A 26,353-nucleotide genomic window follows, 5' to 3' on the forward strand; every position below is an offset into this window, starting at 1 on the left:
TGTTTTTGAAAAGAGTTTGGGCTACTCAATTATCAGTTTTTTAAATCATCTATATAGCTTACTATTTATCTTTCCTGATTCTGAACATGTCTACTATTTTTTATATTGGTGGATTGAAAATTTTCACTGACACCCAGATAGCTATCTAATTAGTAAAATATTAAGACACATTGTATTATTTAATTCAAAGTGTAGTTTGCAGTTTATTGCTCACTTTCTTTGAGTACATGTGTATTTTTATAGCCAAATATACAAAGAGCTCATTGTTGAATCATTTTCTATTGAGAAAATAATTGTCATCACTAATTAGCACAATATGCAGCGATGATAATTATTTGCAGCTTCCCCTCCTCATCTTAAGTCATAACGTTTATAATAAAGATTATTAGGCTGCAGTTGATTTGTATATGCTTAAATAAATTATTTTTCAGTACAAGAGGTGATAATATGAAGCCGGGCAATTATGTTAGACCAGAAAAATTATGGCAGAGTAGTCTATGTCTTAAATCTAGCATTTGAACTATTAATTTAAGCTCACAGAGAGATGGGAGAATTCCAAAGGGGAACCAGAGCTCTAATGTCCTCACTAACTTTTTGATGGCATTACTGCCTTTACTTCCTTGCTCTGTGGTTGTGCTGTAGCTTTTACGATGCACTGTGATATCAAGACGAGGCTACAGTTGCAGAACTTTACCTTACAGTGGTGGTGTAGGCAGCTCTAAGATAACTTTATATTTGACATCCTAAACTTTTAGGTATATGCAGTTTTAAAAATTGAAAATTATCAACTTAACAACTATATGACAATTACAAATATTCATTGAAATATTTTGATTTTGTAGGAACAGAAATAATAAAATGAGTGCTTACTCCGTGTTTAGTTCCATACAAGGTACATAGTCCCTTGAGTCCCATAGTTCCATAGACTTGTAAAAGTACAAGTCTTTTAGGTAAAGTATGACATGAAATAATTAGAAAATAAGCATTCTATTGGGTAAGTATCCCAAATTGAGAAATGTTGCCTTTTTTCCTAGGTATGCTATGGCAGATGACAAAGGCTCTGTAATGTTATTAAAAAGTGAGAAAAATTGTATAAGGGAGGAACTGGATAATTTTAGCCATTATTTGTACTACGATACTGGCAAATGATTAACTTGCCTTTCATTAGTACACTGAGGAGCTAAAAGTTGTACCTGTGTTTTTGTGCCTTATTATTTTATAGGGAAATCCTTTGTGTTACCCTGAGTGGAAACTGATCAGGGTTTTACAGTGCAGATGTTTGCCAATATGATATGCACTCTATGTTAAGTTTTTATGAACTTGAATTACTGTTCCTGTATATATGTGCAATTAGATGTTTATTACCATAGCTATTTTTATATAGTTACCATTATTAGACTTTTTGGTATCAAGAACTGGAAGAAGTTCCAGCTCTTGCTTCCAGTTCTTGAATTCTATTTGAGGTAGAGGTTGTAGTAAGCTCTTTGAAAATAGGAATGCCATTCTTTTTTTTTAATATTTGCCACTATGTTCATCCTTAATCCTTTCCAGTAAAATTTACTTGTTTTGTTTTCTGCCCAATATATAATAATTGTTAACATTATAAAGCTGGCATTGCCAGTTACTCAGCTGGCAATTGATATTATTACCTTGTCCTCACTTAGCCAGGCTGTACAGTCTCTGGAAGGAATATCAGGAAGCCAGAGCTCTAACTTAGTTGGACATTTTTCACTGGGGAGAGAGATGATGGTAGAATGGTGAGAAAATGGCAGCACACTGGCAACTTGGGAACTAGCACCCTTCCATCTGCTTTTATTAAAAAAAAAAAGATTTTAGTTTAAGCAGATTGTATTTTTGTTTGTTCAGCAGTTGAATTACCATTTGCTGATTCAAAACTGAAGATTGAAAGAGGTCATTTAAGAGGACCAGCATTAGGAGACCTGAGGAAATTATCTGAAAACACCATCTTTTTTTAAAAAGCAGTTTTTTTTTATTGTATTTTTTTTCCCATTACCATTTATCCCCCTTATATCCTCTTCTGCTTCCATCCCCACCCCCACCCTCGGCATTCACAACACTTGTCTATGTCTGTGAATTCTTTATCTTTTTTGCTTTATCCCTCCACCCACCAGTCCCCCTGAAAACACCACCTCTTAATTGCCCAGTTGTTAGGTGTCTTCCTCATACCTTGCTTTCCCCATTTTTGATCTGTGTCATGCATATTAAAGTTAAGACCTTAGGGATAGAAGACTGTTTTCTTGAATTACTGTGTGAGTCAAGGGTAGACCTGGGCATGATATTGGTTGGATAAAGAACTCTAAGCTTGGAAATCATGGAGTCTGATTCTTCTACTGATTACTAGTAGGGGTCCAGGCAATCCATTTACTCTTTGGTTGCTTCATTTTTCTTATCTGGACTTGAATTAAATCTTCTAAGGATATCTTCAGGTGTAAAATTCTTTTATGGTCATTTTTTTTAATGAGGAATTTTTCAAAGACTCATATCTTTTCTTCTGTGGTTAGTAAGAAAAGTTGTTATTCTGCTCTTTCTTCTTATGTTTCTTTTGTATGGGAAAGCTATGAAAATATAAATAGGGAAAGTTGGAAGAGACCAGAGAAGTAGCCTGGTCTACCTTCACAATACATGTTAACTACAGTTGTCATCAGTCTTCAGAATTAAGTGTGTAGAGTATGCTGAAGGGAGTTTTGATTAAGGATTATCTAAGGTGAGCAGAAATTTACTTTCCAAAATGGAGATTGTTTATTTCATGGAGTTTTTGTTATAAGACTATCAACAGGTGTGGAAGTAGGCAGTGGAATGAGTAGATTAATCTCTGGAAATGTTTTTTGATCAACAAAACTGAGGTGGTTTTTTCTTCTTTTCTTTTTTACCTTTGGGTGTGGTGTACTAATGTGGTAAGTCTCTACTTCCCCTTTCCTCACCTGAAGTTTTGTGATTGGGGCAATGGAGAGAATAGAGGGTGAATTATTGACAATTTTTGAGTTGGAGTGGGAGAGCACTGCTAAACTTGTATCTTCTGCTGGTATTTTAACTAACAAGATCTGAAAAGATTTGCATGGATATAAGTTTCTCTGATCTTGACTCCTCAGTTCTATTTCCTGGGTTCAAATCCAATTTCTGCCGCTTAATTGCTGTGTGATCTTGGGCAAGTCTGTGCCTTGATATTCTCGTCTATTAAGTCTGCTCCCTCACATGCATCTGCACTCGCATACTCTTACCTTCTTTCCTGCTATGGAAGAATGAATGGTCTGTGCTCCCAGCAAAGGAGGGCCCATCTCCTTTTGTACTGTTAAGGACGTTATTCTAAGTGGAGTGGGGGTGGGAAGAGATGGAGGAATGTGTGGGGGGATAAAAGGTGATGGAAGGAGGCTTGACTAGGGCTGGTGAACACACAGTACAATGTACAGATGATGTGCTGTGGAATTATTCACTTGAAACCTGTATAATTTAATAACCACTGCCACTTCAATAAATTCAATAAAAAGGACATTACTCTAGTAATTATTTCTCTTTTGCATCATTAAATTTTCCTTCTTAAGTGGATCTTTCCCATCAGCATATTTTTCTCTTACTAAAAATTTCTCTCTAACACTATTTCTCCCACCAGTACCAACCAGCTTCTCTTTTCTCTTTCAGCAAAACACCTCAGAGGAGTTGAATTTACTTGCTATCTTCAGGTTCTCTCCTCTTGTTCTTTCTTGAACCCAGGCATCTGCCTCATCATTCTACTGAAACTTCTCTTATGAAGTCAGTAATAGCTCTACTTTGTTAAACCAAGCGGTTATTTTTCAGGCCTCATCCTATATGAACTACTAGTAACATTTGGCACAGGTGATTGTTCCTTTCTCTTTGAAATGTTTTCTTCACTAGACTTTCAGGATACCAACAGTTCTCTGATTTTCCTTCTGCTCTACTGACTCTTTTACATTTCCTTGACCTGTTATTGTCATGCTCCAAGTTTCAGTGCTTGAGTCTTCATATTCTTTTTTTTAATAATTTTTAAAAATATTTTATTTATTTATTTTTAGAGAGGGAAGAGAGGGGGGAGAGAGAGAGAGAGAGAGAGAGAGAGAGAGAAAGAAAGAGAAAGAAACATCAATGAGTGGTTGCTTGGGGGTTATTGGCCTGCAACCCAGGCATGCACCCTGGCTGGGAATTGAACCTGGGACACTTTGGTTCCCAGCCCGTGCTCAATCCACTGAGCTACGCCAGCCAGGGAGAGCCTTCATATTCTTTATCTGTACTCACTTCCTTGGCATTACATCTACTCTTAAGCTTTAAGTATCACATGTATGTTAATGATTGCCACATTTGCAGCTCTAGGCACATATATATCTAGCTGCCTATTTGAACATCTGTACTTGACTGTCTAATACAGGGGTGTCGAACTCATTTTCACCACATCAGCCTTGCAGTTAGTTGCCTTTAAAGGGCCGAATGTAATTTCGACTCCTTAACAGTTAAGGCGTAGTTAAATTTATACAGTCCTAAAATATTTCGGCCCTTTGAAGTCAACTGCAAGGCTGATGTGGCCTCCAGGTGAAAATGAGTTTGACACCTCTGATCTAATAGATACCTCAGATTTAATGTGTGTAAAAAAAACTGAGTTCCCTATCTTCCCAAACTTGTTCCTCTTGCAGTCTTGCTGATTTGTTAATAGGCATTTCTTTCTTCTACTTGCTCAAGGACAAAAGCCTTAGAGTAGCCTTGTCTACTTTCTTTCTCCCATACAACCAGACAGCAAATCTTGTTGATCCTGTTTGAAAAATATGAAAAATATTTTAAGAATCTAGCCAGTTGTACCATCTTTCCACCATCCCAAGCCAAGTCAAGTCACTGTGAGCTCTCCTCTGGTTTATTGCAGTAACTTCTTGGTCTTCCTGTCCTTCTCTTATGTCTGGAGCCCATTTTTGATACATTAACTGGATTGAGTCTCTTAAACCATAATTTAAATCATCATTTCTCTGCTTAAAACCTTTTAGTGGCTTCCCTTCTTCCTCAGATTACAAGCCAAAATGTTTGCAATAGCCTCCCAGATCACTGTATGACTGGGCCCTCTCTTATTTCTCTGACCTTGTCTCCTGCTGCTCTCTCCTTTGATGACTGTGCTCCAGCCACATTGGCCTCCTTGTGATCTAACTGCCTCAGCACCTCCCAGTTGCTGTGCCTTCTCCTTGGAAAGTTCTCATGTATTTACATATCTGATTTTTTCACCTTTTTAAAGGCATTCTCTTAAGTGTGACCTTCTCAATGACACTTTCTCTTACTACCCTGTTGAAAATTGTTACTTTCTCTTCCCCCCTTCATCCTTCGTCTCTACATCTGTTTTTCTCTGTAGCACTTGACCTCTGTTTAACATACTGTGTATTTTACTTATTTTGTTTGTCTCTCTCTTCCTACTATACTGTGAACTCCACTGAAGCAGATTGCTTTTTTTACTACTCCAGTATCTAGATGGTGCTTGGCAGATAGTATCAGCTGAATGAGTGAGTGATTGAGAGAGCCAGTGAATGAATGGTAGCTACCTCATAGGGTTCTTAGGCAGATTAAATGAGTTAAACATAAGTACATTCCAAACAGGGACTGATATAAAGGAAGTACTCTATAAGCTGTTAGGTTTTATTGTCACCTTCACAGAATGTCCATGGACAGTCCTGCAGCCCATAGAGATGAAGACTTAGTTGAGAGGTTTTGGCATACCTAATTTTCCATCAGCTTTGGCTGGAAATGCTACCACAAAGGAAGAACTATAGTGGTAACTTCCAAATTTGGGGGGACTCCTTAGGGAACCTTGATAACCAAGATTTACAAGGGAAAAAATATCTTTAAAAGTATACATGCTAGAAATACTAACTGAAAAAACTGCTTTCTTTTTTTACCTGTCCTAAATATTGAGAGTATAATGGGAAATGAATTTAAATTTAAAGCATACAATTACTTTCTCCTTTTGTTTTTCCTTTTTAAATTATTTTTATTGTCATTCTATTACAGTTGTCTCAATTTTCCCCCTTTGTCCTCCTCTACCCATCCCACTCCCTGATCCCCGTTTTTCCTTTTAACAAATGATTTTCCCTTTAAGTTCCCTGATCACAAAAATAATTTTAAAAATATGTCTCCTAATAAGATTTTTATCCAATCACAAATAGTACCTTTTGAAAATATGAAACCTTTTAGTGGTTTTCTAACCAGTTTTGCATCTTCTTTTGTGTGTGGGTGGGAGAGAGGGTGAAGGTTTGTTTAAAGATGTCTTCTGTAGCCGTCATGTGATGTAACTGTCATGGCCCAAGTTTAATGCTTGGAAAGTTTTATTTGACAAGTTATTTTTGTTTCAGGGAGTCTACAGATCTATTTGATAGTTAAGTAGACTCAATATGTTTTTGTAAATTATTAACATTGCATTTCCTGTACTTCATATTGAAGCCATTATTTTTATTCTGGTAGGCTCATAGCTGGCAACCTGGAATAAAAAATCCATACCGTGGTGTTGTAGTGTGGCCTGTTCCTGAAAATATTGAAATCACTGTGACACTTTTTAAGGTAAGTTTCATTTTTATAAGTTAAATAATTTATATAACCAAGGTTCTAAATCACAGAATATTTCAATATTCAGTGTTCTATACATTTGAGTCCAACCTAGTGCCTTAGTGTGCATTATTTTTAGGGGTATAGCAGTTTATTAACAGTGCAAGGGTAGTAGAGTATTTCATGGTCTATAAAGTCAGAATAATTTTGTAGTTCTTTTGAACTTGTTATAATTAAGTTTAGTTGGAACATTTCTTTTACTACTTCCTATGTCCCATCCACAGGAAACTTTAAAGTGCTTTTTCTATGGAAAGTTGAGAATTGTAGAATTCTTAGTTCTTTATCTCATTTTGTTAGCCTTGTTTGACTAATAACAAGATACATCTTAAAATTATGCCCTGGCTGGTGTGGCTCAGTGGATTGAGCACTGGTCTGTGAACCAAAAGGTTGCTGGTTCGATTCCCAGTCAGGGCACCTGCCTGGGTTGCAGGCCAGGTCTCTGGTGGGGGTGCACATGAGAGGAAACCACACATTGACGTTTCTCTCCCTCTCTTCCCCTCTGTCTAAAAATAAATAAATAAAATCTCTAAAGAAAATGTAAAAACTAATATAATAAAATAATAGTTACTATTAAAAAATTAACATTTGATAGATATTTTAGTGATGGTAGAAGAAAGTTTTAAGTTGCTGTTTGGTATATATTTCATTGATATTAATATTTTGTAAATAGTGTAGCTTAAAAGCAAAATTCTAGTTGTAAATTCAAAGTATAAATTCAAAAACATAGGTGTATATATACTTACCAGCCTAGTTTATGTGCATGTTTTTTTCCTTAAAGGTCTTCCATATTTCTTGAAACACTGTAATGTATTTTTTGCACACAGGGTTAAGTACTGGGATATTTACTTTCCTAACCAACTCCTTACCTACTCCAAAAAAATAATTGGGGACAACTGTGTCTCAGTTTTAGCTTCTTTGAAAATGTTAAAATTAGTAAGTGAATGCTTTATTTCTTCTTTGAATCATTCCAATTATATTGAAGTTACTTTTGCAGAAGGACAGGAGGAAGAAGGACATCTCATTAAGCATAATTTAGTTACATAAAGTTTGTGAAAATCCACTAACTATTTAAGGACATTAAATTTATGTAGGGAAATGTTATATGGCTTAGAGTGTGAAATCTCTGTGTAAAAAAGTTTCTTTTGATTTTGTGACCCATTATATTAATTCATCCAGGAACTGCCGTAGAGGTCAAGAGAACAACACAACGTGATGAATGTTAACGTACTAACCAATGAATGGAATACTACTTTTAAATGCTGTTTCATGCATTCTGTTTTTCAAAACATTCTTAATACTTTATGTATATTTTATACTTTTGATATTACTGTTATTGGCATTGTAACATTACTTGATTATGCTTATCATGTATGCTGAGTATGGTATACACCATACTCAGTTTGTTTAGGGAGAAATAAGGGGTAAGACAGTAGCTACAGTTACTTTTTACTCAGGAGTGCCAGAAAAGAAATAGGAGTGCCTATTGCTTTTCTGATGGCTGTTTTAAAAGCCTGTTATTGTCAAAGGTGTGTACAGGTAACCAGGTTCTTAGTGATCGAGGACAAAGAATTGAACCGAACACACAAAGTTTATAGCATAAAGAAAGAGGGAAGATTTATTAAGTGATAGTACACTCCACAGGACACGGGAGTGGGCCAACTCTGAGCAGAGAAGGGACACGTGGGCTGGGGGATTCTATTCTTATAGGGGCAGAAGCTCCCTGGTTAGTCTTTGGCGGGCTTTTCCTGCGCAGGTACAAGGAGTTGGATTTCATAGCTACTGCGCATGTGTGGTTTCCCATGACTTTCTTGATTGGCTACTGGAGAAGGGAGTCCCACAATGTTATTTCATTATAATGATATTATAATGAATCAGGGGTAGTGCACAGGCACATTTCATGATTCAGAGTTATCCCAGAAAACAGAAACAACCCGTCTTATGGGGGTCTTTGTCATGTATAGATATTTTCTACCTCAGCCCTGCGGGGCCTCTGGAGCTTCCTTCCTGACTATCTCCTGCCTCATTATTAAACCCCTCTAATCCATATTTTTCCTACTGGAATGATACAAGTAAGCTTAGAAGTTTACTGTGAGACCTTTGGAATATTTCATTTAGTTCTCACAGCAACCCTAAGGTTCTGTGGTTATTTCTGTTGTACTGTTAAGGCAACTGAGACTAGAAAAGAAGGAAACTTGCCCAGACACACTGTGATTTAGCCCTGTTCTTTATTCTACGTTTTACTGCCTAGTCTTTAATAAAAAACCAACTGTGAATATAGCATGCAATAAAAAATCTCTGATATTCTTGAAGAAGATTTTTAAGTAATCTGTTGATTGTTTTGATTTAATCTGTTGCTTTTATTGGTAAAGCAAATGAATGGACATAGTTATACAACTTTTTAAAAAACAGGATGATAGAGAAAAACAGGGTTAGAATAGAGCTGACAACCACGTGTTTGGGGAAAGGATATCACTGAGTGATTCTGAGCTGAAAGTGGCTGTTGAAATATGTTACTTGAAAGATTAGGAGATAAGTGGTGTTTTCAAGTACTGACGAGAATGTTCGGCATATTCTTATCACTGAACTTTTATGACTTTGAGTGTTATATTACAGTCTGTAGAAAAAAGCCCCAGATACCCCTTCCTCCCTGGTTCACTTGTGCTGAGGCAACCTTGTGATCATTTAAAATATTTAAAGAATATTTTCAACCAATACTCTTTTAAATCTTTCTGACTCCCCCATCCCACCAAATTATAATAGAAAAGAGAAAAGTAAAACAAGCAAAACATAACAACTTTTTATTCTTTCATGGTGATTTTTGGAATTTGATTTTGAACATCATTGAAAATATTCAAGTGGAAAACTTTTCATATTCCCACCCCCCCTTTTTACTTTACTTTAATAAAACCTTCACAATTCACTTAATCTTGAAACTTGCAAATAGGAAGGGACTACTTTAAACCCGTTTTGCCTGAAGTATATATAGTATTCATGGAGGTGTGCTCATACACAAGGTGCATTTTAAAGAAGTTACCAGTGTTTTATTTTTCTGTGATTTAACTAGAAATCAGTTGGTTCAACTTGCATGCTTGTTTTTGAAATTTGAATTGGATTGAAAATTGATGTTTCTAGTAAGTGAATAAAAAGCCTTTTAGGGTTTTGAGAAGGAAAAAGACTTTGTAAGCCATTTTCAGTTTTTCTCTTTACTGCAGTGGTAGGAAAGGAGACTCTAAAGCTGTGATTTTCAACCTTTTTCATCTTATGGCACACACAAACTAATTACTAAAATTCTGAGGTACACCAAAAATATATTTTTTGCTGATCTGACAAAAATGTATGTATAATTTTGATTCATTCACAATGGATAGCCATTGTGTTGGCTGTTGTCATTTTTTTTTTTTAAATTTGAGAATCTAAGGGAAAGGAGTCAGTGGCCTTAACTAGTCAAGTATTGCATGTTTTAAAAATCCTTGCAGCACACTGGTTGAAAATCACTGCTCTACAGGGTAGAGAGTAGGATACAAAGAAGGCTTAATTGATTCAAGCTGAAAGCAATCTTTATTACAAATGCTTTTGTCTAGTAAATAATATAGTTACTTGTGTAGGTATTCCATTTTGAAGTGTCTTGAGAATGAAAATTATTGTTGCTGTTTTACATGTTTTTATTGACTTTGCCCAATCACATTGTTCTTTGGTCCTATTGAAATTGTTCTTTTAAGAATAATACATCATTGGTATTTAAAAATAATGTTTCATATGCTTTGAGAATTAATGTGTACTATGTAAGGTACTCTTTAATATTTGTTAATTTATAAGATATGTATTTATTAATTCATTCATTAAATATTCTTGAGAATCTGCTGTGTGGCTGGTACTGTTTTAGGTCCTGGGGACATGGTGGGCAAACTGAACCAACACTGTGGCTGAAATTAAGGCAGATCCCAAACCATAACATAGTTTTAATACCTATTAGTTGTTCACTGTGGGACAGTACATCTTTCAGGTCTCAGTTTTGTTTTCTGTTAAAGGGGAATAAAAATAGCACCTCCTTTATAAGTTCTTATGATGATTAAAACAGCACAGTAATTGGGGCAGAATGTGTGCTCAGTAAGTATTTTGTTTTGCTCTTATTAATTGTACTAGCTGAGCTACAACTAGACTGCATTCCTCAACAAAATGAAGGGGAAGAGCAGGTAGGAAGGGTGGTAAAATATCTCTTTTCCTAGCTTTGTGTCACACTTTATTACTTGGTCTCCAAAGTAGCATTGTTTGTGCCCTAAATTCTTCATGGAAAAGCTTCTTCAAGCTTAATTTGTTTGTTTATTTTTACTTATAGAACTTTCACTTTAAGTAATGGAGTAGTATCTTCCACAGGACTAACTTTCTGACAGATACCAACTACAAACCTGAGCAAAAATATTTTTTAAAACAAACAAACCAATACCAGAGTGTACTATAGAGCAACCAAAAGCTGTCAGGAAATGGATGCTATCTACCCTTGAAGGAAGTGAATGGTATTGGTTGAGTAATGTAAGTGTATACTGTGTTCATGGATTGGGAGAATTAACATCATCAAAATGTCTCTACTACCCAAAGCAATTTATAGATTCAACACAATTGCTATTAAAATACCAGTGTCATATTTCACAGATATAGAACAAACATTTCATAAATGTATGTGGAACCATTAACAACCCTGAGTAGCCACAGCAATTTTGAGAAAGAAGAACAAAGTTGGAAGGATAACAATACCTGATATCAAACTATATTACAAGGCCACTGTAATCAAAATAGTCTGGTACTGGCATGAGAACAGACACACAGTCCAATGGAACAGAATAGACAGCCCAGACAAAGGTCAAATATTTAACAAAGTGGGCAGAAGCATAAAATGGAGTAAAAATAGCCTCTTCAGCAAATGGTTTTGGGAGATCTGGATAGCTACATGCCAAAAAATGAAACTTGACCACCAGCTTACACCATACACAAAAATACACTCAAAATGGATAAAAGATTTAAATATAAGTCATGACACCATAAAAGTCTTAGAGGAGAACATAGGCAGGAAAAGCTCAGATATTCCTCACAGTAATATTTTCAAGTTTTATTTATAGTATTCTCTCTCCATAAACCTAGTTCGTAGGCAGGACCAGGCTGGGGAAACAAGTTTCAAGTAGAGTTCTCCACCTTTTGTTCCCTTTTACCTTTCCTCCCTCGCCCTGCACATCACCACCGAAGGAACTCCTTTTTGACAGGTTTTTATCCTATTTGTGTGAATTTACTCATACAAATAATTACCTTAATACAGCTTAGAATCAGTCACCACCATGCTGTTACAGTAAAAACAAAAACAAAAACGGTAAACAGATATAAAGAAGTAAAACTAAGTTTTGAATTTGTCCCATAGGTATGTAAGAGTCATTAAAGAAATTTGAATTGGTACTAACATGGTCAGAACTGTGGCTTGGGAGAATTAATATGTGTACAGGATTGATTGGAGGGCAGAGAGACTGGAGAATGCTGCAGTTGCTTTTACCTAGGCACAAAGTGGTAACAGCCCAAACTAGACTGTGGCAATAGAAACAGAAGATTAATAATAGACTAAAGTGGATCAGTCATGAATAAGATGCTTTCCTAGGAGCAGCATGTGGGACCCGAGACCCAGTAGGGGAATAGCAGAGTCCATTTTCCATTTGTGTGCACTCACTCATTCTTAGATTGGGATGTTGAGCCAAAAGCCTCCTCTATTTAAATATTCTCACACTCCCACCCTGCCTGGTGTGGCTCAGTGGATTGAGCACCGGCCTGTAAACCAGAGTCACCGGTTTGATTCCCAGTCAGGGCACATGCCTGGATTGTGAGCCAAGTCATGCCCCCAGTTGGGGATAACCACACATTGATGTTGATGTTTCTCTGCCTCTCTCCTTGCCTTCCCCTCTCTCTAAAAATAAGTAAATAAAATATTTTAAATGTTCTCTCACTCTCAATACTTTCTTCCCTCCCCCTCCTCTAACACATGGAATTGAACTTCGGTAACTTAATTGTGCATACAATTTGACGCTGCTACTTTGTTTTTATGTGTTGTACTCAGTTTTACCTATTCTAATATCTGGAGAAGTCCTACACCATCCCTTCTGACCCAAATGCTTTCTCTCTCATAAAGCTTTTCCTATTCATTCCTGTAAAAAGTGATGTGTTGTTTTCCAATATTTGGTAAAACCATGTATTTCATTCATCACATATTTATTTAGATTAGTTTTTTTTTATCTTTGAAGGCAGAGACAGCTATGTTTGGCAGCATGTAGCACCTCTACACTTCCTTCCTTATATAATAAGCACCTAATACGTACTTGTCAAATAAATACTTGCAGAAAATGTGCATCATTTTTAAAGGTAGTATTTGTTGTAGTATCCATTCCCTTTCTCAAGTTTCTGAGGCCTTTCCAGGATTAATGAGTGGATGGAGTTGGGGTATCAGCAGTCATGCCAATTTGCCATTTTATATAGATTATGAAGTCCTTTGCATCACTTTGAAATTCCAGATGTTTACATAATCTCTGCTTAGAAGAAAACCCTGCCCTCAAGTGGTACTTTTTTTTCTTACGTGTATAAATGTAAACTACGTACATTTATACATGTAAGTACAAGTTTGCTACATATAAGTAGTTTTACATTTATAAATGCAAACTACTTTCATTTATAAAAATGAGGACAAGGCTTTACATAAGAATCTAATATTCTAAAGAAAGTGCTTCTTAATAGTTCGCTCACTAAGTTATCTGTCTGTGATCAAGTTTCTTTTTATCTTGTCATCTGTGCTATCCTGGAAGATGATATGTATTGATATAAGTAAAATAGAGAATTTCTCAATATAAAATAATGCTTTAAATTTAGAGAAATTGTGGAAGTCTCATAAGAGTAGGCCATTCTGCCTCTCTTTTTTAAAAAGCTGGTAAAGCCGAAAGCAAGGCTGTCTGCATTCCATTGATTGAATTAAAGAAATGTATTGCGACTTTATAATTTTGCTTTTATTGCAGGATCCTCATGCAGAGGAATTTGAAGACAAAGAGTGGACGTTTGTCATTGAAAATGTAAGCTAATGGCAAATTCTATCAGCTTTCACATTTTTGACTGTATATATTAATTACTAAGGTACACTAGCATTTTGGTAATAGGAGAAATGTTGCCTTTTACAATTAAATAGTGATTTGTAGCTTTTAGAATTTTTTTTTAAGATTTTATTTACTTATTTTTTAGAGAGGGAAGGGAGGGAGAAAGAGAGAGAGAGAAACTTCAATGTGCGGTTGCTGGGGGTCATGGCCTGCAACTTAGGCATGTGCCCTGACTGAGAATCGAACCTGTGACACTTTGGTTCGCGCAGCCTGCGCTCAATCCACTGAGCTATGCCAGCCAGGGCTAGCTAGCTTTTAGAAATTTTTAATGAAACAATAACAATAGCTGAATTACTTGTCAGGAGTACTTTTGTTTAAACTATAAAAGTAAAAATACTTTTCAATACTAAATTATATATATACTTTTTGGACTTCAGGGAAAGACCATGTCTTATATATCTTTTTATCTGTTTAGCATCTACCATGATGCTTCTCACATATCAAATTGTCATTTACACCTGTGTTGAATGAAATCATGAGTGACTTGAAATCTTTTTAAAATAAGGCACATGCTTTAACTTTTTGTTTGAGTTGAGGGATTCTTGATTGGTGCTTGAATTATCTTTAATTTACATATTGTGGAATTTTAAGTGACTGACAGGTGGGTTTAGTAGGCTCTAGTTCAGTAAATATTTTTTGAATGGGGATTAGGGAAGATAGTAAATGAAAATATAGTAAATTAAGAGTGTGTGTTCTGGAGTCAGATGTGATTTCAGTCCCTGGCTCTCTCACTCACAAGCTGTGGTTAATTTCTTAACTTCTCAGCCATAAATGTGGTTGTTGTGAGGATTAAATAATGCTAATGAATATTAGTTTTTACAATTGTCATCATCAGTGTTTTCATAATCACCATTAAAGTTCTAAAATGTCTTTATAACGGATCTGTAATATCCTTTGCAGTGTGTTCTTCCTTCCCCAGTCAGCATATTGTGTGATTTTGTTTTATATCACAGTGATAAAAGGATTCTTGCACTTTTTCCAGCAGTAACTGGGCTGTTTTTAGTCTAAAAGATCTGAGAAGCTTGGAAGGGAGATCACTCCAAACACAGCAGGTGGAGTTCTGATGGCTGCATATCAAGCCAATGTCATGTTAAAGGTTTACACCTGTTAATAACTCTCTCACTTTTCTGTTGTGCTAGACCTGAACATTATACTTGAAATAGCCACTGAAGTTTTAAAAACAAACAGAGACTTTTTGAAATTAGTTACAGCTTCAAAAGCTAGCTTTCATTCTCACATCAGGAGCTTTCCCCCAGTGAACGAAGAACATTCTTTTGGTTTTTAGTACGAATGGCTGTGTCATATACATCTGAAGTCTGTTAGTTGATGTATTAAAGAATTAGTGAACTAAATTTGGAATGTAGTTAATGGTAAAAATATGTAAGAATTAACTTTACATTTGTTGAGAAAGGTGTTATTACTACACAATGACTGTTAGGGTAGAAGCATATCATTAACAAATTTCTGAAGGATAGGTTATGAACTAATGAACCTGCTGAAAGTTAGAAGTGGAAAAAAAAGAAAGAAGCAATAATCAAAGCTGTATGATATGGATTAGGTTTGAATGCAGAAGGCTTTCAAATCTATAGGATTGTAGGAAAAATTCTTTTATTAAAATTTGTGTTGCAGATTTTAAAAAAGTATTTGAAGGTTAGTAAAGAAATATTAAAATTTAAAGCGAAACAGTAGGATTTAAAATGGGTCAGGAGATAAAGGGGTATATTTTGAATTATCCTTTTTTTTTGAGGTTGTGTTTTTCAAATAAAAAAGTGTTTGGGTGTACTTTAAATGAAAAATATATTTGATTAAGCTCAGAAGCTTATTTTGCTCATTTGCACATTTCTTACTCAGATGGTTGAAGTTGCTAGAAATGTGACTGAAGTAAGAGAATGGCCATGGGAGGAAAATGAAAAATGAAATATGTTACCATTTCTTTTCTACAAATGTTTGTTAATAAAATTTATAAAAACCCAATAAATATTATATAGATGGCTTTTAACTATTATTTAAATTTAATTTAGATTTAAATTTTACTATTCTATCCAGTGATTTTGAAGACCTTACTCTAAGGTGGAGATCTCAGCCATCATTGTGCTTTTTAGTACTGAAAGATTTTCTGCCTCTTTGTCTCTCTGCCTCATATTCTTGTTTGAAAAAAAAATACATTTTTTTCTCTCTCATCATAGTATAGAGAAAACATGAACTACTTACTGATTGGGTTAGAAGTGAGTAAAATCTTGATTTTGTATCTTCAAAACTGGTGACCCTGAGTAGATTATTTTCTTGGGCTCAGTTTTTTCATCTGTAAAATGAATGTTTTCTGTTAACTGATCTTAGAAGGCTTTTGTAGGTTTGTGACTTTGTTTTTGTTGATAAAAATATCTTTATAAACTTTTTGAAATTAACCTTTTTGTGTGCAAATTTTTGATTTTTCAAGTTCATGAAGAATGCAATATTTAATTATCTAGTATAGCATTTTGTAATAAATCAACATATCCCTAATTTACATCTTTCTTTTAAAAGTCCATATCAGTATTTGTATTTTTCTGTGTACTTTTAAATCTGGAATGTAATGTGAGTATTGTTGTTAGTTTCCTATTCTGAACTTTTTAGCACAACAGTTCTTTGCTCCTACTTTTTATTTCTATAGTAGTTATTTCCTATGCCAGATTAAAAAAAAAGAAAAGAAAATTGTGTGGGTGGAAAAGGTAAAAGGGAGTAAGAGGTACAAACTTCCCAGATATAAAATAACTCACAGGGCCTGTAATGTACAGCATAGGGAATATAGTCAATAGTATCTTAATAACCTTCGTGTGGTGACAGATGCTTACTAGATTTATATCAATGATCATTTTGCAAGGTATGTAAATGTTAATAACTTGTATTCAGTGTAATATTGTATGTTAACTATAGTTTAATTTTTTTCAGGAAAGTTTAATTGTGGTATAAACTCACTTTTCATGTTTAGGAAGATATTAGCCTTTGTAGTAGAAACATAGTTTTTCAGCCAGGGTGTGTGTGTGTGTGTGTATCAATCTTTTAAGAAATAGCCAAAACGTAGCAGAATCTAGGTATTGAGAAACTAATTTGAAAAAAATTAAAATTAATTAGAATGTGAAAGGGTGGGCACTTTATATCTATCAGTGTTGATTACAACAATTAATAATGCTTGCTAGGAACCCAAATGTAAGAAAATAACATTTATTAGATGCATTTCTTATGATTTTATTATTGTTGGCTTCTACCTGTTTTAACAGCAGATGTGTTTTTAGAGACAATTATGGGATTTGACCTATTTTACTAGCATTATGTTTATTTTTAAAAAGAGGTTAAAGAAAGTTAAGTATTAAATACATCTATTACCATATTTACTCACATTATATACAGTTACCAGACTTCAGAAATATTATGTAATTCCTGTATTCTTAGTGTACCGGAAAGAGCATGAATACACATTGTAACTAAAGCATTTAAATATATTAAAAGAGAATATACTAATTTACATACTTGAAACTAGAATAACTATCACAAGTTGTGATCTGGCTAGTCTCAAAGGATGAGGTTGTATAATTAGATCTAAAACAAAACAAAAACAAAGGTAGTGTATTCTCACCTGGAAAATAGACAAGAATTGGGCAGTACTAACTTAGTTTCCTTCTGCCCAGACTGACTCCTATATAATGAGGGGAATAGATGAATTTGAAGGATAGTGTTTTTCCTTCCTGTCTTGGTGTTAAGTCTTTTTATCTGCTCTGGAAAATCTAGGTTAGTTGTTTGAGATGTTAATAGGATCTCTGCTTGAATAAGTGAATTTAACAGGGTTCTGTTCCATTTATTTCCATATATACCACAATTTTTTTTTTACTTGATGTCTTTTGTGTAGTAGGTACTCAGTATACATATTTGTTGAATGAGTGAGTGAATGATTATAGTTAAACTCAATTAACTGTTACAAATCCTGTAAGGATTATTATTTTTAAGAGAGGAATTATAGATCTTTCTGTAAGCAGCCTGATGTGACCTCTGAAAATGGTTCTTTATTCAGTTGACCCAGAAAAGCTCACAAAATCATGCAAACGAAGAGGTTTAAATCTTTGTGTTCACTTTAAGAACACTCCTGAAACTAACTGCCCAGGCCATCAAGGGTGTACATATTGGTGGAGTTGGTAGGTGTGCCCAGGCCAGATAGTGGGCCTGGATGCAGGGTCAGAGGCCCAAAGAGTGCTGATGTTTTTGCTGCACATACTTAAAAATGCAGAGGGTAATGTTGAACTTAAAAGTTTAGATGTAGATTCTCTGGTCATTGGGCACATCCAGGTGAACAAAGCTCTCAAGATGTGGCACAGAATTTAGAGCTTATGGGTACATTAATCTATACCATGAGCTCTGCCTGACACATGGAGAGGATCCAACTGAAAAAGAGCAGATCGTTTATAAACCAGAAGAGGAGGTTGTACAGAAGTAAAAGATATCCCAGAAGAAACTGAAGAAACAAAAACTTATGGCCTGGTAGTAAATTCCTCATCAGATGAATGCTAATAAGAGGGGCTGGAGAGAGACAGAGAGACTGAGATTCAGATTGATTACATAGGTATCCATCAACAGTACTGAAGAAAAATTAAAAAAGTAGTCTCTAGTGGCAGTGAGATAGTATGTTAAGGATCCATATGCCATTACATAGAAGCTCTTCTGATCAACCTCTACTTAATTTACATAGATTATCTCATACTTTTTATTCCATCAGTAAGACATTCTGGTTTTAACCCCACGTGTCAACATGGTTAGTAAGCTACTCTCTGACATACTCCTATGCAGTTTAAGATGTAAATTGGGTCTGTCCCTTACAAGACTTCTGATAAGGTTGCTGACCTGTTATTGTTAATTATAAGATTACATATTTCATAGGCCAATGAAATGCTAGTTTGAAGAATTACTTCATGAAAACTGTTAAATGCTTTGAAAGAGTTGATAAAACTGAGTTGTTAGAAACTGCAGTGAAATTGGTGGATATACAACTAAAAACTTGGGGCAAATTTATAAAAACCTGGAAGAAGCTTTTATTCAGATTGCTTCTCTATTGCCCTTAAGTATTCATTTCATTTAAAAGATATTGAAATGCACTAATGATGTATTAGGAGAGTTGATTATACAAGAAAATTGACAAAAAGTTATACGCAAAGAAACCATAAAAACTGGTGAGTGAGACAGTGTGTATTAAAAAAATTAAAATGTGTGTCAGTATTCATAAATTCTTCATTTAATAGACTAATTCTTTGTGAAGTTCACATTACGAGGGATTCTACTATAAATTTACATTAAACAAGTCATTCTCATGAGGTTTGTTCATATACTCATCTATAGGATTAAAGAACTACTCTTAGATATTTTTAAACCAAAATTCAGTATATATAAACATTAGTTTTTAGGTTGTAGCAGTTTGCTTTACAGTATTCCTCCTAATCCACAGGAGATACATTCCAAGACCCCAAATGGATGTCTAACACTGTGTATAGAATCATATATATACATACTCAAAGTTTAATTTATAAATTAGGCAATTTCATGGATAGAATATTCATTCTTTCTGTAGATTTTAGCAATCTTAGCACATGACTTTTTTGTAAGTCAAGAACTTTGACCTTTTCACTTAAAGGAGGCACTTTACAGTTATTTGGCATATCTGAATTGCCAGCATCACTAATCTTGTGCTTTACGGCTATTATTAAGCAAAAGGGGTACTTGAACACAAACGTTGCAAATTGTAATACCTCCAGCGTCAACTTGATAAACTAGAAGGCTACTAAATAACTAATGGGCAGATAGTCTGTGCTCTGGACAAAGGGATGTTTAACTCCCTGGCTGGAGAGAGTGGGACACTTCATCACACTGCTCAGAAGGGCATGTAATTGAACAGTTATGAGTAGTTTATTTCTGAAATTTTCCATTTAATATTTTTGGACTGCAGTTGACTGTGGGTAACTAAAACCTTGGAAAATGAACTGTTGGCAAGATGGACTACTATAGCTGACATTATCTAATGTATTTTAACCTTTCAAGTAAATTAACCAGTATTTAGCTCATTTATTTACACATTCCTTAGCAATTAATTCACTGTAAGTGTATTTTGTGCTGGTACTTGAAATGGATTGGTAAAATACAAAAAAAATCTCTTCTTCATGGGGCTTACATTCCTCTGTGTGTGTGTGTGAGAGAGAGAGAGAGAGAAAGGGAGGGGGAGAGAGGGAGGGAGGGAGAGAGAACAAATAAATATGTTAGATAAGTGCTCTGGAGCAAAAGCAGGGAAGATATGGATAGGGACCCCCCATTTTATTATGTGGACATAATGAGCCTTCTTATTACTTGTGAGGCCCCCAAAAGATAATTCAGATATACTTATCAAATTAATTTAAAATATATTTTAATAGGAGTTTATTAAATATTGTGATGTATGAGAAAGTTTAAAAATAACCTTGAAATTCTATATAAACCTTTTTTTAGGTTGCAGCTCCCCTCAGTGGTTAATGATGAAATTGACTCTTGCCTGTAGCAATAGGTCTATTATTGTAGCAATAACATATTACAAATGATGTATGTACTCTGCTTTATATTTTAAATGTGCTTGCACATTATGTAAAGAAGAGCTAGTGAATTTCAAAGACTAAAGTCTGCCTTTTCTTGTAAAATCTAGGTTTTGTTTGAAAGTTTTTTGGTAAATTGTCCTGATACTAAAAGGTGTCCTGACAAGTTGAATGGAAATTTTAATACCTTTCGTTTCCTTGCACAGTCAATAAAAAAGTTTAAAGTTTTTACCTAATATAAAACATCCCCCAAAACAGAGATGTCATTAAAATATATTACCCTAACAAATTTATTTGGCACTTACTGTGTACCAGATACTACATAGAATGTTTTATACACATTTCATTTACTCATTACAATAATTATAAGTCAGATATTAATAACCTTACTTTACAGATAAAGAAAGTAAGAGGTTAAGAAACTTGTTCAAGGTTACATAGCTAAGAAGTCAGGATTTTATTTAGTTTTCTTCATGGTCTTTGCACTTAACTTCTATGCAATAACTACTTCTCTTAGAGACAAAGATGAAAAGAAATAATTTGAAATTACAGAATCATAGAGAAGTTTTTAATCTGCCTTCTGTAGTGGGCAACCTGTGAGGTAGGTATATATTCAATTAGTAAAGGTAGTCTTTAATTATGGTATATTTTCAGGCCAAAAGCTTTTGGGATTAATCATTTGAGCACTGTTTAGACATTACAAAATGGAACCCCAGAATTTATCAGTTCCTAGATTTTAGAATATTTTTTTTTTCTCAAAACAAACTTCTTGCCTCTTTGTGTAAATTGAGAGTGTGCTGTCTTCATTTTATTGGTTCTTTTGTTTCTGGTCACAGGGAAGATTTCCCAATTTTTTGTGGGCTTTCTTCTTTGGACCAGAAAGCTACTTACATATAAGTTTGGGAGAGGAAACATCAATTGGTTACCTCTAGTATGTGCCCCTTTCAGGGACCGAACCCACAATCCAGGTATTGTATGTGCCCTGACTGGGAATCAATCAGTGACTTTTCGTTTTGCGGGATGACACCCAACCAGCACCGACAGGTCAGGTCCATAAATCAGACTTTTAGAGGTGATTTTACTACCACTAGCTTTGTAACCTTGGACAAATTATTTGATCTTTTATAGCTTCAGTGTGCTCAAGTATAAAATTATGGTATTAATATCTACTCTGTAGGCTATTGAAAATTAGAAATAATGTATGTAAAGTATCTAGCTCAGTAAGGGGTAACTACTTTTATTATTTTTAATGTCCTCTTTATATTTCTCTATGCCCTCTTTCTAGAGGAAGCTAGATTTCCAAATTTATTGTTGCAGGACTTTAGCGTTTTGACTCCGTTATACCACTTGTGCCTCTCAGTGACTTCTAAACTTGATCATGTTAAATAAATAACAAGGCAACTTAACTTACAAACATGTCACTTAGATTAAACTTTAAAAAATATTTTCATCTTTTGAAACTTTTCAGATTTTGATGGATTAAATTTATAAGGAGAAGATATCCTATCAGTTTGTTTTCTGAAATTAAACAAGTACTGATAATTTATTAATATCTGCCCCTGGGCTTGACAGTCTGTGTTTATGTTTATCTATTCACAATGTAAATATATGGTTGTACTCCAAAAACAAATATAGGTGAATCTTAAAATGTCCTTAATTTTGGATTACTTATAATCTATATGCCTGTTACTAGTGCACATTATTGAGAATGGATACTATAAAACATGTTTCTTTTTTATCTACTATAATATAATGATGTTCACCTAGGCAATTGACATTGTGGGTTTTACAGGGTGGGGCAAAAGTAGGTTTACATTTGTGAATACACAAAATACAGCACTTATTCTTATATTTGTTAATTGTTGTATTACTTTTCAGATGAATAATTGTAAACCTACTTTTGTCCCACCCTGTATTTTCCTGTGAAGCCATAACAGTTATATTTAGATAACAAAACAAGTGTTTATCTTCTTGGTGCTTTAGGTTGTTCAGATAAAACCAGAACCAATGTAAATGGTTATAAATTTGTAAATTATATCCATAGGTCTAAATTTTATAAATCTAAAAATTTTCATTCTTAGAATCTTTTGGTTTTTTAATAAATCCAAAAATGCATATTGATAAAAAGTATAATCTTAGGTTGAATTCATTTATTCATTCAATTATTCTGCTAACATTTAATGTGCATTTTCTGTATGCCTAGACATTTTGTTAATATTGAAGATACAGCATCAGTTAAGACATGTAGAATTTTGATTATGAGATACATATTTTCTCCTCCCATATTTTAACATCTCTGAAATTTGGATCAACTTACATTTTTAGCATTTCACAACTATAACTGGTAGTAGTTTTTTTTTCTTTCTTAGCACTATATGAAATAATGGCACATCACTTAAAAACCAAGGGGGACTTACAGTTGATGTCGTAAAGTAGCCTGTTCTCCTGCAGTGTTTAAACTAGTGAGGGAGTCATGAAAAGGAAAGAAATACAAGAAAAAAGATATATATCCTTGGGAAACTGTAAAGAAGGGCAGAGTCGGGAAGACTTTGTAGAGGACATGGCTGCAGAGCTTTAGTTTTTAAGAAAAAATGGAGTTATGCCAAAAAATAAGGCATTCTAAACAGGAAAGAAAGCTCAGGTAAGGGCAGTGGTGAATTTAGAGTAGTAACCATTCTTGATGAGATAATTGAGAGAAAGAATAATAACAAAAAAAAAACTAAACTCTGAACCAACCAAAACAAAACCTGAGCTCCTCACTAATGATCAATAGACCTCTATTTTTTTTTTTTACTGTTAACCCAATAAATTTAATAATAGGCAAGTGATTAACTTGAAGTACTGTGTCCTCCTTAAAGGAGATCCATGGGATATCAAAATATGTTTTCTTGGGGCCACCTATTCAGTCTTTCCCACTATTTTTAACTGTGACCAGTGAGATGGGCAGTTTGGCTCCTCAGTGCCTTTATTGCTATTTGTTTGATGTTATCTCCAGAAGCATTTTAAATAGGATAAGACATTAATTATGTTAATTCCAAGGTAATACTATAAACTCTCCTCTGTTTTTTTTCTTTTATTAGTTTATGTTGTACAAGATTGCTTGTTCAACCAAATTTACCTGACAAGATTATATAACTTCCAGGAATGGAAGTTATATAATAACTTAAACAATACAATGTAAACAATATAAAAATCACAGTTTCTGGCTTTATTAAATTTAAGTTTGAATCTTCCTCTGAAATCAAATCAGTCTCTTTATCTCACAAAGTTGTATTCTGATAATTACCTCTATCATTTTTTTCAGAGGGAAAAAATATATATCTCTATATATTTCTGTTTTGGGTTGTTCAGTCATTTGTTTTGTTTTTTTAGATTCCACATATAAATGAAATCATACAGTATTTGTCTTTCTTTGTCTGACTTATTTCACTTAGCATAATACCTTCTAGGTCCATCCATGTTGTTCAAATGGTGAGATTTCATTCTTTTTATGGATAAGTAACATTCCACTGCCGATATATATATATCTATATCTAGATATAGATATAGATATATATATCTCACATCTTCTTTATCTATTCATTTATCAGTGAACATATATATCTATATAGATAAATGCTTCTTCTGTCCTCAAATTATTTTATTTCCTTTGGCATCTGGGTCAAGGGATCTAACTCTGATGGTTGGGTAAAGAAAAGATATCTTTTTTAGGAACTATAGCTTATACTTTCTTCCATTGAAATTGGTGCAGCTTTACATCAAACTAAAAAGTTTTTGCACAGTGAATGAAACCATGAACAAAATGAAAAGGCAGCCCACTGCTCTGACTAGTATGGCTCAGTGGGTTAGGCATTGTCGCACAAAGCAAAAGGTCACTGGTTCAATCCCTGGCTAGGACACATGGCTGGGTTGCAGGTTTGGATCCCAGTCAAAGTACATATGAGAAGCAACCACCAATGTTTCTCTCTCACTTCAATGTTTTGCTCCCTTTTCCCCCCTCCCTTCCCCTCTCTCTAAAATTAAATTGAAAAAAAAAAAACAGTAAAATCTGGAAAAGGCAACCTACTGAATGGGAGAAGATCTTTGCAAGTGATACATTTGATAAGGGGTTAATATCCAAAACACATAAAATACTTATACAAATTTACTTCAAAAAACAATCAATCTGATTTAAAAATGGGCAGAGCACCTGAATAGACATTTTCCAAAGAAGACATCCCAGTTGCCAGCAGGTATATGAAAACATTACTAATCATCATCAGGGAAATGTAAATCAAAACCACATTGAAATATCAACTCACACATGGTAGAATGGCTATTATCAAAAAGACAACAAGTATTGGTGCAGATATAGAGAAAAGGGAACACTCGTGTATTGTTGGTGGGAATGAAAATTGGTGCAGCTACTATGGAAAACAGTATGGAAGTGCTTCAAAAAATTAAAAATAGAACTACCACGTGATCCAGTAATTCTACTCTGGGCATTTACCTGAAGAAAACAAAAACACTAATTCGAAAGACGTATGCAATAAGATATGCAAACAACTTAAGTGTCCACTGATAAATGAATGGATAAAGAAGATGTGATATATATCTCTGCAGTGGAGTGTTACTTATCCATAAAAAGAATGAAATCTCACCATTTGAACAACATGGATAGACCTAGAAGATATTATGCTAAGTGAAATAAGTCAGAGAAAGACAAGTACTGTATAATTTCACTTATATGTGGAATCTAAAAAAACAAAACAAATGACCAAACAACCCAAAGCAGAGAACAAACTGATGGTTGCCAGAAGGGAGGGAGAAGCCTTTCATGAATAACCAGTTTTTCAGAGGTCGAAAGGGTGAATAGTGTAGACAAGAATACTACACTCTATATCTCAGAATTTAGAAGCATTCCTTTCTCATGTAACCAGTGCAACAATTTATAATCTAAGTATCAATCAGAGATGGCCCAGTTTTTTAAAGTTAGGACATTTGCCATAGTATAGCCCATCTGTTAATGTTCCACCTGCTAGAAATCTGACCCTGTAACTTTCTTGAAACTGATCAATCCCTATTGACATTCCTTCTAAATGCAAGTCACACTGAGTGGATAGAGAGGATTTTCAAACTTCCATTAAGAACATACTTGGAGGCAGAGATGGGGGCTGAGTAGGTGGAAGCTGAACCCACTTGCTCGTGCCCCCCAGCATGGATTTTCAGCTGATCTTCCGACAAGTGACCTGAACAATCAACAGAACCTTAGCTGATAAGAATTTTTGAAGCCAAGGAGTACAAGGAGATGCCCTGCACCATCTGGTAAGAGATTTTATGAGTTGAAGGAGGAATACCCTGCACAAGGTGCCTGTAGCAGAGGAGAGAACAGCCTGCATTAGAAAATGGAGCTCAGTAGCTCCCACCCTGATGCGGACTCCAACCAGCGTTGTCCACAGTGTTGTGGATGCAGCAAACAAAAACACGCAGACTGCAGAAGTCCTGTGGAGAAAAGGGACAGTGTGGCCACTCTCTGAGTGAGAGAGCACCCCGGCCCTTGCCTGGACAGGCTTTTATTGCTTTCTGGGAGCATTACATCAAGGAATGTCCTCATTCATCATTGTCAGGAAGTAATGATCAAACAATAGATAACATGAAAAAAACTATGAGGGCTTAGTCTGAGTCAGGGTCAGATAGCTAAAGGGCCATGAAACTTTGTGACACAAACTCATTTCATGCTTGGACCCTTATCAGAAAATTGGGAGCATTCTTAGCAAAGCAGGTTTCACAGTATTTTATGCATTCTTTCTTAGGCCTGAGCACCCCAGGGAACCACCTGTTCCTGCCCAGGGCTGCACCACCCTCTGGCATAATGTTTCAGGCTTAAATCAGGCAGGGGAAGTAAAGCAGCCAAGAGATTAGGAGACTTCTTACAGACAGAATGAGGACTCAGGCTATGTCAAAACTGAGGGGTGAGGGTCCCTCTATAGCCCCCCACATCCTTCCCTGAGGGCCCTTTTG

At 34.8% G+C, this 26,353-nt stretch overlaps 1 protein-coding gene and 1 long non-coding RNA gene across 6 annotated transcripts in view; both read left to right on the top strand.

The window, feature by feature from the left end:
• Positions 1 to 26,353, top strand: part of EHBP1 (EH domain binding protein 1) — a 359,202-nt gene that overhangs the window by 59,469 nt on the left and 273,380 nt on the right. For all 5 annotated transcript variants that reach the window (XM_028515836.2, XM_036028025.1, XM_028515835.1 and 2 more), the window contains 2 exons: positions 6,463 to 6,558; positions 13,641 to 13,694. In XM_028515836.2, the coding sequence (XP_028371637.1) occupies positions 6,463 to 6,558; positions 13,641 to 13,694 (150 nt within the window). The remainder of the gene's footprint in view (positions 1 to 6,462; positions 6,559 to 13,640; positions 13,695 to 26,353) is intronic.
• On the top strand, positions 13,693 to 20,393 carry LOC118501105. The gene is made up of 2 exons (XR_004903692.1): positions 13,693 to 13,813; positions 14,024 to 20,393. It is a non-coding gene; the product is annotated as an uncharacterized LOC118501105 (long non-coding RNA).

This window comes from Phyllostomus discolor, chromosome 6, assembly GCF_004126475.2.
Source record: "Phyllostomus discolor isolate MPI-MPIP mPhyDis1 chromosome 6, mPhyDis1.pri.v3, whole genome shotgun sequence".
Lineage (NCBI taxonomy): Eukaryota > Metazoa > Chordata > Mammalia > Chiroptera > Phyllostomidae > Phyllostomus > Phyllostomus discolor.